Source organism: Cucumis sativus, unplaced genomic scaffold (genome assembly GCF_000004075.3).
Source record: "Cucumis sativus cultivar 9930 unplaced genomic scaffold, Cucumber_9930_V3 scaffold69, whole genome shotgun sequence".
Classification (NCBI taxonomy): Eukaryota; Viridiplantae; Streptophyta; class Magnoliopsida; order Cucurbitales; family Cucurbitaceae; genus Cucumis; species Cucumis sativus.
Genome location: NW_022279561.1, coordinates 139,495 through 155,788, shown reverse-complemented (window position 1 = coordinate 155,788; position 16,294 = coordinate 139,495). Strand labels below are relative to the sequence as shown.

The 16,294-nt window shown below is 33.2% G+C and overlaps 2 protein-coding genes and 1 long non-coding RNA gene across 3 annotated transcripts; 2 read left to right on the top strand and 1 right to left on the bottom strand.

The window, feature by feature from the left end:
- The first annotated feature begins 3,070 nt into the window (after window positions 1-3,070).
- LOC116406145 lies at window positions 3,071-5,076 on the top strand. The gene is made up of 3 exons (XR_004219174.1): window positions 3,071-3,205; window positions 3,624-3,779; window positions 4,400-5,076. It is a non-coding gene; the product is annotated as an uncharacterized LOC116406145 (long non-coding RNA).
- A 2,158-nt stretch (window positions 5,077-7,234) lies between these two features.
- Window positions 7,235-11,374, top strand: LOC116406164 (lanC-like protein GCL1; the record flags this gene model as incomplete). The annotated part of the gene is made up of 4 exons (XM_031889851.1): window positions 7,235-7,471; window positions 7,574-7,761; window positions 9,400-9,511; window positions 11,073-11,374. Coding segments are annotated over 4 exons (696 nt in total), but the record flags the coding sequence as incomplete, so codon positions are not given.
- Window positions 11,375-12,997: 1,623 nt separating this feature from the next.
- On the bottom strand, window positions 12,998-14,673 carry LOC116406161 (putative WEB family protein At1g65010, chloroplastic). The gene is made up of 4 exons (XM_031889850.1): window positions 14,453-14,673; window positions 14,144-14,221; window positions 13,320-14,028; window positions 12,998-13,165 (listed from the first exon to the last, which is right to left on the bottom strand). Exons 1-4 carry the CDS (start codon window positions 14,671-14,673, stop codon window positions 12,998-13,000), a joined length of 1,176 nt encoding a protein of 391 aa, XP_031745710.1.
- Between the last annotated feature and the right edge of the window lie 1,621 nt (window positions 14,674-16,294).

The window sequence follows — 16,294 nt, the reverse complement described above, 5'->3', positions numbered from 1 at the left end:
GTTCATAATACACTGATGCTGTCCAGTTTTAAGGGGGCGTTTTAATTAACCTTTTAGTGTTTATATGTGAAAAAAAATGTTTGTAAATGCTAAAAAAAAAAGTTTATAAACACCAAAAAGTCGATTCAAATGGGTGCTTGCGTTTGATAATGATTCTTCTCAATAATTGCTGGAAAAAAAGTTAGGTTATCGTTGCTTCTACTAAATTGCATAAACTCAACGATATTAAAAAAAATTATGGTTCAATTATAGAGTACACTGCTACATTTTCATCGAGAAAATTCATGGAAAAAAGATAATTTGATCTAAATTGGGTGATGATGCTCTGTTTTAGGACTTCGCTAATTGATCATATACTTACCTTTTTATCTATTTTGGAATCTCTTGTCCGCAAAATGAAATCTCTTCCTCCATTTATTTTCTCTTAAATCACTATCTTTTGTCTGTCTAGTGTTGCATTTTAGTTTTTGGTCTTGCTTTTACACTTCTCTCTCTTCCACATTCAAACTCCTTTGGTAATACAAACTAAAAATGAGGGAGTTTTAAAAAGAAGTTGGGGTATGGTCTAGGAAGGAGGGGTGATTTGGAAAAGGGTAGGATTAAAAAAAAATTGAGAAAGATGGATGATTTGAAAACTATTTAGCTAAAATTTTGGCTTGATTAGAATGCTTCTCTTGAAAAGTTAGTAAGGTGGAAGAAGAGACTCAAAAAAGCAAAAGAAATCAGAATGTATTTAATAGACGTGACAAGAGAAAGAAATTTAATAGTTACAAGAGAGTTGATTTGACAAGGGAGAGTTCCTTTACTTTCCGCGATCCTTCTCTTTTTTTCTTCCGTAAAACTTAGCTTGTAAATTTACTTGTAACAAAAGAAAACTCCCTAATATATTTCTTCAATCTTTCATCAACGTTTCCTTCACAGCCGCGCAACTTCACCTTCAAATTTCATCCATTTTTCCTATTTTTTTTAAACTACCCCTTTTCCAAATCACTCGAACAAAAAGTGAGTAAATTTAAAACTATAAAAAATGCATAAGGTAAAATTTGAACAAATTGTTAAACTCACAAGCCAATTGATGAAGCTGAAGATGGGGAAATTTGATATAACTTGAACTTACTCCAAATAATTAAATGACTTTGTTAGGAAAATTAGAGACATTTTGTTGATCATGCAACTTTAATATATAAAATTGGATAATATATTGAACGAAAGATTAAACACCTTGCTTTCAAATTCGATAGAGTCATGCTCATTTTAGCATACTTTAGTTATTCAAATAGATAATCTGATGATAGCTTCGATATTCTCGTTTCCTCAGATGCTTCAAAATCGTTCCTGTTTTGCTATAAGCGCCTGAATCACCAAAATTCTCCATTGATGGTAACGATGCTCTAATCTATCTTTGTTCTTCAGAAGAAGCTTTGGAATCTCTTCAACAAACTCAAATTCTTCTCTCTATTTCTCTACAAATGTTACTGCCTTCTCAAAATCTCTTCAGATGTTCCAACCGTCTGAAGCTTTGTTCCTTCACCAACTCCCTTCCCAGAAACAACAATCACTTCTGTCCCTCATTTTCATCTTTATCCCTCCAAAGCCTCAATCGTTTCCACTTTCATGCACATAAGTTACTGACCACTCATAACAATTCAACTTCCCGCCACCGGATTTATTGCCATTACGGCATTGGAGTTTACGAATCCGAAGACAATGCACGGAGTGGCGATTTCAATTTAGAATCGGTTCTTTTGCTTTCGGAATTCATTTTTCTCTTCTCTTCTGCTGTTTTCTTGGTTGTTTTTGTTTTGAATTTCGTGGGTTCTAGTTCGAAAAAGGGGATTTTGATGTTGATGGGTGATAGGGGTTTAGTGTGGGGTTTCCTCTGCTGGTGGCTACGGTTGTTCTTAACTCTGGATTCGAAGGTTGCAATGGAGACGAATAAGTTGGGGGAAAACGAGTGATGGGTTGAAGGTGAATTTGTTGGATAGGTTTGAGAAATTGGAGGAGGATTTAAAGAGCTTGATGATTGTGATTCGGGGTTTGTCTCGGAAGCTTGAGAAGTTGGGCATAAGATATATGGTTACACGAAAAACACTGAAGGATCCAATTGCCGGGTATTATTATCTCTCTTTTTGTCTATGATCTGTTTTGATACTTGCAACATGTTCATGAAAGATGAATTGAGTTGGTTTTATTCTCCTTCGGGTTTAAACCTTTTCAATCCAGTCTCCTTGAAGAGAACATGATATGTATAGCCATTTTTTGTTTATCTAAACCTGAAATGCATTCAGCATTTCCATAATCATGCTGAATTTCTGTGGGTTGTAAGCAGAATTCGAGAAACTGAGGTAACAATATGTAGGATGAGAGATGGAAATTGATGTATGAGCTCGTCTATTTGTTGTTGAAAATTAAACATGTTTTTACTCTTGATACATTATACATGTACACGAGCGAACATTTAATCAAGTGTATGTGTGTATAGTTTTGTAAGATAAAAAATCATGAAAGAATACTAGGGCATACAAAAATCTAGTCCACCAAAAACAAGTCTTTTAAGATGATTAATTGTGGATATATGTAGCCAACATGAAGCATAATTCACTTGTTAACACTTGCTCTTTTCCTTGGGGTTGGGGTTCAAACCCCAAACTTCACATTGTTGTAGGCAATATAAAACAAATGTAGGTCAATGTATATTGATACATGGGATGGGAATTATTGTATGGTTTAGATTTTTCATTGTGCTCCCTAAAAATTGTAGGGTTTCTTTGTTGGGTTTGATGCAATTATGTGAAGAACAAGAAAACAAAAGACAGTTTAAAAGAAAGTGGTGAACTAAGTTTGTAGTATGTTGAAAATTTTCAATACAATTGATTTCGTTTCCTCTCATTTCTCAAGTAAGTTTTATTTGATTACTTTTTATGAGTTCACATGCTTCCAACAGTCGCTGTGCCCAACTTCTATGAAACTTTGAGCGGATGTTTTGTTGTTATTTTGTTTTTTGTGTGTGTTCATTTCTTTAAGATTGAGTGTGAAATCTGACTTTTAACCCACTATTTTCCACAAACCTCTAATCATTTGCATGCTATTAAAGACTGCAGTTTTAGCTCAAATAAATTCTGAGGACACTCGAACTTTGGCTGTGCAAGAAGATATTCTTGAAAAAGAATTCCTTGAGATGCAAAAAGTCTTGCTAGCCATGCAGGTAAAATTTAAAATGATTATTATAACTGAAACAGAACTCTTTAATTATTTTCAAATTAATACCCTCTATGTGCTGTTTATTGGATGGATGTTTGAGAGGGGATGAAGGCTGTTTTCACAATTTAAATTAACACCCTCTATGTGCTGTTTATTGGATGGATGTTTGAGAGGGGATGAAGGCTGTTTTCACAATTTATAGGCAATTGTAGACAGGCTTCTATGATTTGTGGAATTCTTGATTTTGTTGAACTTGTTTGATTACAGAATCTTCTGATACATCTTTATGCTCTTGTGGTACTCTTTTTTTTTTTTCCCCTTGTGATCCTGAAGTTAGCTTTATATAGAAAGACGGTGATTTTATTAAGATTTCATTGTTTGTTAAAAACTGATGGAACTTGCTGTAATGAGTTAATGTGTAGGAACAGCAACAAAAGCAACTGGAACTGATTGTTGCTATGGGAGAAAAAAGGAAACTCATGGAAAGCAAACAAACGCGGGATCAAGAACAGACAAGAATTGATGGACAAAATTCAGCCAATGTGGAATCAAAAGAACTGGAAGCTTATGAAATCTGAGTTAGGATCTTCATTAAAAAATTTCCATTCATTAATTATTCACTTTTTCTTGTGATTTTGATCTAAAACCTGACTCTTCCTTAAGCTTATAACTGAAAGAAGTAAATAATTAATTAATATCTGTAAGGAGCATTCAAAACTTATTAGGCTTAAGTTTTCACTAAAACCGAAGTGGACAAAATTTAACGGAATTGTAGCACTTCACGGCTGGTGGTTATGGTGTTGGTCATGTAGCTTTCACTGGTAAACAAGGATTCTAGCAGGGATAACATATATATATATATATATATATATATATATATATTATCCACGACCCTTCTTTTTAACCAACCCAAAAGACAATCCCTTATATGGGAAGTTAGGAAGTAGTAGATAAAAAGAAGGGTTGAGGATTCACTTAAAAAATAGAAGGGTTTTGATATATGCTGCCAACCTCTGGTAGGGACGTTTCTTAGTTTGAACGAATAATGCTATCTTTTCTTATTTTGCTTGCTGACTACATTTTAGATATGTAAAAAACTCATATTTGGATGATTGGATCTAGAAAGCACTTAGATATTCTAAGAGCAATAAGCACAACAATAATATAATAAATTCTTGGTATAACTTTGACGATACAGGTGTGTCACAAAGGATTTTGTTGATGAAACGAGACTGAAGTGGAATTTCTACACAGTAAGGTGGATTGTTTCTGTACTTGTGATCTTGATTCTTGTGGCTGCTGTTTTCAAAAAATTTTTATTTGGTAGTTATAAAGCTGGATAAGAATGCTGGAGATATGAAGAGGACTTGAGCCTTTTTCAGCAATGGTATGTATGGAATTTTGGAATATTCATAACATAATGAAGAATTTGTATTGTCTGACAGTCATAGTGTAGATTTAGGCGAATTTAGAGTCAAGTTTTGGTTGATTATGAAATGAAGGATGTAGACAGCCTCACAACCACCTATATTGGAAGTGACGGAACCAAAACGCAGGAACCAATGATAAAGAAGAAAGAACAGTTCCGGAAGCCAATTCGAGCCTAGTTTAACTAGTTTTAACACAACCAATCGACCAAAGGGTCAAAAAGAGTTGAATCGTCGCCTCTACTTGTTGAACTAATAAAAGAATTGGTGGTGAGAGGAATTGGAAATGCTAAAGACTTGTTAGATGGCTCCTCTAATTTTTGGTAACATAATTGTACCACCAGCCTTAGAAACTGATGCTTGACGTCTTTAAGGTTGATCCAGTCGACAAAAACATAGTTTCATCTTTTGAAATTAACTCATCTTCATATATGGGAGTGTTGTTAAATAGATGGTTGATCAAACTAAAGATCTAGCAACAAATAAATATAGTGGTTTATAGACTAAATAAGTTTAGTTCAATCATAATTGATTTATTCGATGTGTTAGTTGTGTTTATTAGCTGTAATTTTAACATTTGTGAAATAAAAATTGAAACATAGTTTATCTGACTAATTATTTCTTTGTAAATATGCCTAAGTTTGAAGAATATGGAATCACACCTCCTTTTTATTTATTTGTTTGTTTTTTTATTTTTTGTCACACACCTTGAGGATAAAGGATTATGTTAATAATCCCTGAGCTTAGCTTAGTTTGGTAATCTAAAGGTTCATAGATTAATAATTTAACTTAATGAATATGTTTGGTAACACACATGGTTCACTTTGAAGGGGTTTGGATAAACCTTAACAATTTTTCAACTAGAAATTCAATCCAAACCCATAAAAAGCATCTTAAACCTTTTCTTTTTCTTTTTCTTACTTAAAACACTTTTTTATTTAAACTTTGTAATATTCAATTTTTTAAGATTCTTGAAAGTGTTAAGCTTACGGAGTATATATTATATGCTTGATATTTTTTATATATATATACTTTGCTTTCATTTTCCTAGACGTACATTTATATTTTTTTGTGGTATTTATCCATTCTTTATGTGCATAGGAGTACGTGTGGGTCCTATGTACAAAATTAACTTTATTTATAAATTTAATTCCAATATGAACATAAATGAGCAGTCATGGCAGAAAGAAATTATTTGATTTTTGGAATTTAAGCATATAAATACGGCTTTTATAGAAAAATATTTTTTTAAAAAAGAGAATCTTAATTTATTGGTTTCATTTAATGTTTAATTCTTTTAAAAAAGTTTTTTTTATTGATTTTGTTTAACTATAAATTTTAATCAAAATAAGACTTGTTGATTGAATTAGCGAGTTTAGTTGGGTTGCATGCGTGTTGTAAGTATGTTAGGGTCGTATTCATATAGCTAATCTAAATTTTATTCGGGATACAATTAAGTCAAGATGCTCGAAGTGATAGCTATTTGTAAAAATTTTGATTGTATATTGACTCTATTAATGTTCAACTTCTCGTTATGGAATCAAATTGTTTAGAGGTTATTAATACAGTGAATGATGTCTCTTTGTAACTCATTGTAGTTTTTTCTTTCGTTAACGAAACAAAAAAGTCAAATACGATTAAGTTAGGTGAGGTGATGCTGGTATTATTCTAATAATGTTCTAGCATACTCTTTGGTGTATAAAGTATTAGGTGATTCTCTTCTTTACTCTCCTTATCCTAGGTAGTTTTTGTTTCACGTGTGCCTTTTAATGTAATTCCTTAATTTGATCTTTTTGTTGTATGATTCCTTTAACATTAATGTAATTCCTTAGTTTGATCTTTTTTGTTGTATGATTCCTTTAACGTAAATAAAAAAAAGGCATAAGGCACAATATTATGTGCTTAATAGTCCAAGACATTAAAGGTGTTCAAAAAATTCAATAATCAGAAAAGATCCAATGCATTATGTGTAGTTGGGATTAGGTTATTGACTCATCTAGATTAGATTTGGTTCAAATAAACAAAAATCTTACAGATTGGATTGATAGTTCACTAAAATAACCCAAATTCAAATCCAAACTTAAATATTATTTAATTCCATTAATATTTATCCAAAAACTCCTAAATATAGTTTTTTAACTGTTCGAAAATAAATTTAAAATCAATTTTTTTCTAAAACTAAAATTTAAATAAATAATCGAGTAACTTGATCCAACCAAACTCAATAAAATTTGTAAGAAACAATCGAGTTTAATTCTATTTATGTTTTAATAAATATTATTTTGATCCACAAAATTTAGTGTCCAAGCAAGCAAGTTGAACCTAAAAATCTTTCAACTCAACTCATGAATACTGTATTTGTAGTACACCATTGTTCAATAACACCATCGATTACAATAAAGAGAGCTCCCCACGTTGTTTCTTTGCTTTTCGAAAATTATAATTATAATTTGTTTATTTTCTTTCTTTCTTTTAGAAAAACTAAAACAACAAACGTCATTCGCGTGTGTCTACGGAAATAATAATTCAATTTATTATTCGTAAAAGCGCGTGTTTCACACTTGCAATCCCGACCCACCGTTTATGCTCTCCCCAACCGCCATTGATTTTCCCTTTTAACACCATCACTCCAAAACACAACTCACTACCCTCTCCCTCCCTCTCCAGATTTCATTTCAATTCCTTCTTCTTACACTAATGTCTTCCCTCCTCCACCTCGCTTCATCTCAGGAAGATCGAGAAGAAGGTGGTGGAGGAGGAGGAATAATCCAGATTATTCCACCCAACACATTCTTCTTCCTTCTCAAACCTTTCTCTCTGCAGCCGTCTCTTTCAAGAATCAGGTTTGTTTTACCTTTTTTTTCTTTTCTCGAGCTCCCAAGCGTTCATGGAAACGGTGTTGATTACACTGGTTTTTTTTCTCTCTGCTGTTGAAATTTTGTTAGGTTGTGGAGCTTACTTGGAAACAGAGAGGTAACGCGGATATTGGAGTTGATCCGACGGTGTATAACGGCTTACTTGGGACGGCGGTAACTTGCCTGAGATCGTACGAGGCCACCGGAAACCACCAGGACTTGGTATTGTGTTCTGATATTGTAGATAAATGTACGGTTCTAGCACGTGCCTCTCACAGGTGATCATGTGACTTTTGCTTTCCCTTTCTCTATCCAATGATATGATTTATTTGGTTTGTTGCCTTTCCAATCATAAAATTTAAAACGTGAAGTTCATAAAATAGACGTCCAAAATTCAAGTTTTTGTTTCCAGTTTTTCGTTTTACCTAAATTTAGTTTTTCCTTTGATAATCTAAAATGAATTTCATAGGAAATGGTTTTTTTTTTTTTTTTTTTTGAAAATTCAAAGTGATTTTAAATCCATTTTTACTTTTAAAAAAATCTGATTATAATAGGATTTTGCAGTGTTTTATAGGATTTGGATGTTATTACTTAGTTAACTTTCTCAATTCTGTACAGCCCTTCCATAAAATTGTTAGATCTACTATCGACCATTGAACTTTTTGATTTTTTTAGTATAAGGGTTAGTTTTTGTGGTACAATTTGGCTCCAATTTATTATGGAGTTGTTCTTGCATTTTTACACCTGGGCCAACCATGAATTGTCATGTGTCAATGCATTATCTTTTAGTTTTCCCATCAAGCGATGACACCTCTTGGCTAGCAATGAAGAGTGAGTTTTTCCGATAAAGTAAAATCATCTTTCTTTAAAATTCTCTCCGTTTGTACTAACTAATAAAATTGTTCCAAAAAAATATATAAAGTAATTAAAAAAAGAAAACTCAGATAGCAACGGAATATGTGATTAGATAATTTTTTTTTAATATTTCCACAAAGCTTCTGGACCCAGTTAGACCTGTTTGTGATTAAAATAATAAAAATCATCATATAATAAAATAGAGCAAAAAAACGAGTGCCACAAATATTGAGTTTTCAGAAAAATTTCAAAAGAGACAAACTTCTTTTGTCATATAAAAAATATCTCATGACCAGGCCTCTGGAATTATTTTTCCCCTTGATTTTAAATTATCTGCTCCTCAAACCCACTTTGAAAAGCAGAAAGTGTACTACTAAAAAGTAGTCTTCTTTTTTCTCATGATTTCTTTCTGTTTTTGGCGAAATTTTGTTGAATGATTAATGAGTGAAATAAAATCGTATTTTGAGACATGATATTATATAAGGTGGGGCAGTTCTTATGAATTTTGTTTTCATAATCTTCATTTCTTAAAAAATATAATGATGAAATTTATAGTATTAACCTCCCGGTTAAGTTCTTAGTTTAGTTCGTAAGCTTTCAAAAGTATTTAGTAGGTATTTGAAGCATAATAAGTCCTTTCAAAACTTTAAGTCCTTTTGATAATTGGTCTATTATATGTACCTTTGGATTTTGTTTCTAATGGAACCTTAAAGTTTCACATTGCAGAGGTATAAGGACTTATAAATACAAAATCAATAAAATTGTACGCGATAATTTTTCATGAAGATATTACCTTCCTGACATCTGAGAGATGATGGGTAATTAGTAACTGTTTTGCTAAAAGAAATAAATAAAGAAAAGAAAATAGGTATTGGAAGTATGGGATAGAAGTTAATGCTTATTTATTATTGTTGTTGTTTCCTTTTTAAAAGGAGAAATTATTGGTTTTAGGCATATGTTCTTTTTAGTTAATATATCACTTGGAAAGAATGTGGACCATATAGTTCTTGGAAGAGTTTGATGTGAAATAATTGAATATTTTGTTACTTTGGTATGGGCAGGCACTTGACTTTTCTTTGTGGTAGAGGAGGAGTTTATGCTCTTGGCGCCGTGGTATCTCATTACATGAGGGACCCTCAAAAGCTTGACTTCTTCTTCAATCTTTTTCTTAAGGTCTGGTCTCCACTTTTGCTGGTCTAATTATATGTTAAAATTATGAAGTTACATTTTTCTCTCATATAAATAAATAAAGTTATATTTCTCGGTATGCAGGCCTAGGTTTATATTTGGTTGCATTTGGATCATTAGTTTTTAAACTTGATATTTGAACTTTTTTGGTCTTGGTTAGTTCTTGAAGTTGACTTACTAAACATATTTTCTTTTCAAGTACTATAGGTGGGGGATTCAAACCACAAACTTTGTGGTTATGTCAGTTGAGTTATGCTCTCTTGGGCTGATATCAGTTAAATATTTTTTTAAAGTTGTTTAGGAAAGATATATCAATTATTGTTCTCTTCAAATTGGAAATTTTTTTTTTCTTTATATATGTTTTCCTTTTTCTCTTTTCACTCTCCTTCACACTGCCTGCCTATTTTCTTCTTCTTTCCTTTCCTTTTTTTTTTCTTATCCAAACTTCTCGTTCTTTGGTCCTTTGAACATTGTCACGTAGGAGACCTGTTCCAGATATGGAGTTGCATATCTGGAACATTGTGTTGTTTAAGATCTTGCATGTCTCATCAGCGCTATACCAACAAGATTAAAACCACTTGGAACATTTGGTTTAGTTTAAATCTCAAACTTCTTGGTCGAAGATGTAATATGCCTAAATATATTCAGCTACTTTAATTCCCTAACACCAATAGGTAGTATCTGAAAATTTAGCACCACCGAGCCAACTCTCACTGGAAATTGGCACTGCATTAAATTGACATGTTTTGTTTATAACCAGTGGATATTAGTTGGACACCTGAAAATTGCGAGTAAGGTTTGGTTTTGACAATTATTTCGGTTTGGGCGGTTTTCTTGTTCACCCCTAGTAAAAATCTTTTAAAAAACCTCCCATATGTCACCTATTAACACAGTTGTACTGAGCCACAGCAAATCGGTAAAGGAGTAATTTATCATTCTTGGCAAGTTTGGGGTAGGAAATAAGTTTCGATAGCTTGTAGACGATGTTTATTCAGAAATTACGTGTAACTGAATTCTTAATCAGCTCCATATATAAGCTTTAAGAATTCAAGAAGTCTGAACAAGAAACTGAGTTGAACAGAGAATGAAAATACAATTTTCAAACAGACGATGGATATCTAAAAGTGTTTGAACTCTAAAGATAAAAGGTAAAAATCTTAAAAAGGTACCACCAAGAATTTGGTTAAAACAAAAAAACACTTCACAATTACTATTATTATTATTATTATTATTATTATTACTATTTAAGAAGCCTAGGCATAAAATGGCAATCCATTGGATTCTCAGTTTCTTATTTACTGTTTATGATGTTTCAAAACAAGTGCTCTCCATGTTTACCGTCTTTGGTGGTTTGCGTATATGCATATCAAAATTAAAGCTGAAGAAGACAAAATTACTCTTATTTTATATTTATATTTCATGTGAAACTTTGGAGTACAAGAAAGAAGAGTGTAGCTAAATCTATGCTATATAACTAAAACGAGAGAAAAGAAACAAATATAAGGTACGAGAGTGTCTTAAAATGTCCTATAACCTTTTATAACAGGCAGCAGAAGAGAAAGCACTCCCTATTGACCTGAAGAAGGAGGTTTTGGAATGTCATATGATCTCCTGTATGGGCGAGCTGGGTTCTTATGGGCTGCCTTATTCATTAATAAGCATCTTGGAGAGCAGAGAATACCTCATGATCTTCTCATGTCCGTAGTTGATGCTGTTTTAGCGGGTGGCAGGCGGGTGCATCCGACAACCCAGACTGCCCTTTGATGTTCAGATGGCATGGGACGAGATATTATGGTGCAGCCAACGGCCTGGCTGGTATCTTGCAAGTACTTTTGCATTTCCCACTTTCAAAAGAGGACACTGATGATGTTAAGGGACGTTGAGATATTTGATGAGCAAAAGATTTCCACACAGCGTAACTATCCCTCAAGTGAAGGCAGCCCAAGGACAAATTAGTGCAATGGTCTCATGGGGCCACTGGCATTGGCATTACCCTCTGCAAGCTTCACAGGTGGTTCATTCTTTCGTGTCTAACTTTTTAATGTGGCTCAATGCTCATTCTTTCGACTTCAATATCGTCCTTCTATTAGGCATGGAGGTTCTAGTATCTTTTTGTTGTTCATGTAGGGGTGAGGCAGATTTCTTAGTCTTGTTTATCCAGTGGAACACATATAAAACAAAAATCACGAAATCATGTTTACTAGGAAAGAAGTTCTTGGCCTTGATGTTTTAAAAATTTTCAGATTTGTTGTCAACCATAGACCACAGCGATTAAGGTTAAGCTTCACTGGGAAAGGGTTGGATTAATTTAATAACTTCAATCTGGGATCTTTATTTTTCTATCATAAACTGCATAGTAAAGACTTACATTCCTGAATGAAATACATAAGGTGGTTACAGGAGTTCTGTTTTACTCGAATTTCAGGTTTTCCATGAAGACAGGGAGTTCAGGGACGCTGCAATTGAAGCAGGGGAAGTAGTATGGAAAATGGATTGGTAAAGGAAGTTGGACTTGCTGACGGTGTTGCCGGCAATGCATATGCCTTTCTTTCCCTTTATCGCCTTACCGGAGAGAGTGTCTATGAAGAAAGAGCCAGAGCATTTGGAACCTACCTGTATCATAATGCTAGCAAGCTTGTTGCTACCCAAAACCAGGTTGGAGGCGACCGTCTTTTCTCTCTTTTCCATGGACTAGCTGGAACTGCATGCCTTTGGTTCGATTTGCTTGAACCTGAGAAGTCAAGGTTCCCAGGTTATGAATTATAGTTGAAGCTCAACTCAAAAGCATCCCCTTGGAGTATGAAGTTGTGTATATTATTCCACTGATGTCTTGATGTTTGGATCTTTTGGTGTGATGGACTCGTTAATAATCAATTGTACAGTGCCTAAGATGTGTTACGATAACACACAATTGAAGTTCTAGAATTGGGTTTTCAAGAATGAAAACAAGTCAAGGCAGGGGTGTTGATTTCTTGACCTTGAAGTTTGAAATCACATTTCACGTGCTTGAATAAAAAAAAAATTAATTGATTAAAAGAGAACTCACTGTTAATTCTCTGTCGTGGTGATTGTTTAATTATAAAAGGTAGGTTAACATTTGATACGGGAACTATGGAAGAGCCTATTGATTCTCACATTTTTTTAAAAAGAGGAACACTCTGTTCAAAACGAGTTTCTTCAGTTTTTATAATTTTAGCTATAATTTCTTTCATCGGATAGTGTAGGGAACTGGAATATCTTGAAACCAGCTAACACAAACTATTCTCATTTGATTGAAGAAGAAGACATCTTTAGGCACCAAAAAAAAGAAGAAAAACCACATAAATACACAATGTAAACTACTTGTATGAATTTACAGTTTTACAAAAAGATCAAAAGAAAAAAAAAAAAAAAAAATCAAAACTGCATTAACATCACAAAAACTTCACTCAGGTGATTTTCCTTCTTTCTGTTGAAAGCTCCTCCTCCTCATCAAAAGATCCCAAATCTCCTTATCAATGCCTTCTTCTTCCTTGAATTCCTATCTCCTTCTAACTCATCCAAATTCCCTTCTTCCAACTGATCCAGATCCTCACCATCAAAATGCATCAGCTCCCCATCTTCACTATACTGAGACAACGATGGCCTCTCTCGTGCAGCCTTGCCGAACCAGGTGAATCAACATTCTCGTCAAAAATGACCCTTTAAGCGTCTCCTCCATTTCAGGCTCTTCATCTTCTGCTTCTTCTTCCACCTCCTTCTTCTGTGGTGAGATTCTCAACTCAAGAAACTAAAACTGAAAGCTTTCCCTAACCTTTTCCAAATGTATCCTCCTTCTCGCTGGACTCGGACTTGGATTCTGATTTGGACTTGGACTCAACGGCGGTTTTGATTTCGTCATCTCCACTTGCTCTTTTCCTTCTTCTTTGTTCTTGCTCTCCTCTTTGCTCTTGTTCTCCTCTTTGCTCTTGCTTTCCTCTTTACCGTTCCCTTCTTTCTTGGTTGCTTCTTCTAGCAATTGCTTCAACTCCTTAATCTCCTCTAGAGCTGAAGCTTGGCTGACTTTTAGAGTCTCATTCTCAGTGCTAACAAAATCCAATGCATTTTCCTTCTCGACTAAACAATCTTTTAGCTGTGAATTCTCCTCTATTGCAATTCCTGCAGCTTCCTTGGCCACAGTAGCTTCATTTAAGGCTTGTTTTAGAATGTCTCTTAATTTCTTGATCTCTTCTTTTGATGTCATGTTCTGAGATCGGCTAGCCTCAGCGAATCCATTAAGCGGCGATTCTTGTTGCGCATTGTATCTGTCATCTTCAGCTCTTCTTATACAATCCACTAAGCTTGTTTCTCTTCCACTCCATGCTAATAGAGATTCTTCTGCTTCTAATCTCAGCCTATCTACTGTGCTTTTGTATAAATCAGCCTCTTTTCTTGCCTCTTGTAACAGAGTTTTGTTCTTTTCTTCTATGGTTTTCAATGTTGTCTCAAGTTCTCTGTTTCTTCCTTTCTTTGCTTTAATTCCTCTTCACTTGTGCTGTATTTTCCTTTGAAATGATTGGCTTCTGTTGCTACTTCTTTTAATGCCATAGCTAGATCATCCATGGCCTTCTTGTTGTTTCCTCTGCTTCTGTGGCTAACTTTAGCTCGTTTTTAGCAGAGCCAGATTTTGTTTCGTCGATTCGAGCTCGAATTTTAGGCTTTCGAATTCGTGGTTTCCTGGAATGTTGTGGTTGTCATTATTGGTGTTGGAAGAACATTTTTGGAGCTTTTCATGAAGGGATTGGATTTCTAGCTTTGACTCTTCGAGGAAACCTTTGCTTGTTCTAGCTGTTCTGTTTGTGCTAATATTAAATCCTTTGTTTTCTCCTCTGATTCTTTGGAAATTCGGTACTTTTTCTCCAGTTCTTCGATTCTTGATTCTGTTTGTAGTTCAGAATTTTTCAAAACAGAGAGCTGCTCTGTTTCTCTGCCAATTGAAGCTTTAATCCCTCAGCATTTTCCACGGCGGAGTCTTTGTTTCTCTTCACAGATTTCAATCCCTCAGCCTTTTCCACGGCGGAGTTTTTGTTTCTCTTCACAGATTCCAATCCCTCAGCCTTTCCTACGGCGGACTCTTTGTTTCTCGATTCCAACTCAGAATTAAGCTTTGTATTGATCTCATTCGCCATTTCTTCACATCTTTAAACTTTGGAAGCTCTGTTGAATCATCTTCTTCCACATTGAATTTCATACCTACCTTCTCCATTGGTTGATGTATTTCATAAACTACGATCAAATCCTCTGTTTTTAAGGAAAAAGAAAGGAAAGAAAAAACACAAAACACAACTGACCCCAACAAACAAAAGCAAAACCCAGTTTCTATAACTATGGAAACATTGTTTTTAATATAACAAAAAGAATGAAAAATTGAAGAAGAAGATGAAGCAGAAAGGGTCAATTAGAGAGGAAAGAGAGAGAGAAACTTACAGAATCAGAGTAAGTTGGAAGAACACGCAATTCCATTGAAAAAAACGAAAACGAAGTGTTTGTAATTTTTGGTTTTTTGGAGAAAGAAAAGAAGATCAGTAGAAGATGAATTTAGAGAGAGAAGAAAAGAGAAGAGAGGTTTGAGAATGAAGGAAAGTCCGAAGATGGCGGATGTTCCATTAAAGGAATCAATGGGTTTCATTCGATCTTTGTCGATTTCATGAAATGTTTAAAATTATGTTAATCAATTAGCCATTGGATTTGACGATGTCCATTTTGCCTTTTTCTTTTATTACTTTTTTAACTATAAAACTACTTTGGTAGTTGCATGGATTATGGTTTTAAAATACAAATACAAATTAAAATCTAACACTAAAATTTCAATTTATTGATAATAAATATTTATAAATAAAGTTCCAAACATTTTTAAAAAATATCAAAATAAATTAAAAAATTTAGTAAAATTTTAGATTCTATTATATCACCTGTGAATTTAATTTGTATAATTGTAAATATTTTGTAAATCTACTATTTTCACAAATTCCTCAATTTATTTATATATTTGTCTCTATCTTTATTTTTTTATATAAAAGAAACGTATAAAAATTGTGGGTAATATGTGAATAATTAACACATTGTTTATTTAAATCCAATACAAAAATCAAATTGATCATAAACTAAAACGGATTAGACTTCAAAGTACACACACCAAAATAAAATTTTAAGAGAACTATTCTTAGTGATTGGAAAGTTCGATAAAAAAATGAAAAACTAAGAAAAAGAAGAATTTAATTTTATGGTGGCTAATTATGTCTATGTTTAACCAATACACTTTTTTTTTTTACTATCAAAATGTTGTAGTGTCAAAGATGTTATGTCGTGAAGTCGATAGAGGTATGTGTAAGCTGAAGACATAATTTTTTATGAATCTTTGGATTGAGAAAATTGGAATGGAAATAAGATATCGTAAAAAATTATAATTATATATATATAGATGGAAGCGGCCGGTCGGCAGAGAGTGGTGGTTAGATGGCAACATCTAACGGCCGTTTAACTAATTTTCTTTTTCTTTATTTGAGCCGATTGTGTATATACGTATATATGTGTATATGTTTCCATCCATATGTCCATAGAATATATTATAAAATTAAAGTATGAAAAAACTAAAATATTTACAAATATAACATTGTACTATTTGTCATTTAATTATTTAATTATTAATCAAGATATATTTATCGTTTATGGATAAATTTATTTTAATACATTTTTAAATATTTTTAAAAAGATTTGTTAAACATAATAATTTTCTTAAAATTAAGGATA

Bases quoted from the DNA above. Each gene is read 5' to 3' on its own strand.
- LOC116406161 (XM_031889850.1), bottom strand. From the start codon at position 14,673: ATGGCGAATGAGATCAATACAAAGCTTAATTCTGAGTTGGAATCGAGA. The intron at 14,222-14,452 runs GTTTTGAAAAAT...ACAACATTCCAG, and splicing joins GAGAAACAGAGCAGCTCTCT to GAAACCACGAATTCGAAAGC. The intron at 14,029-14,143 runs GTTAGCCACAGA...GCACAAGTGAAG, and splicing joins TCTGCTAAAAACGAGCTAAA to AGGAATTAAAGCAAAGAAAG.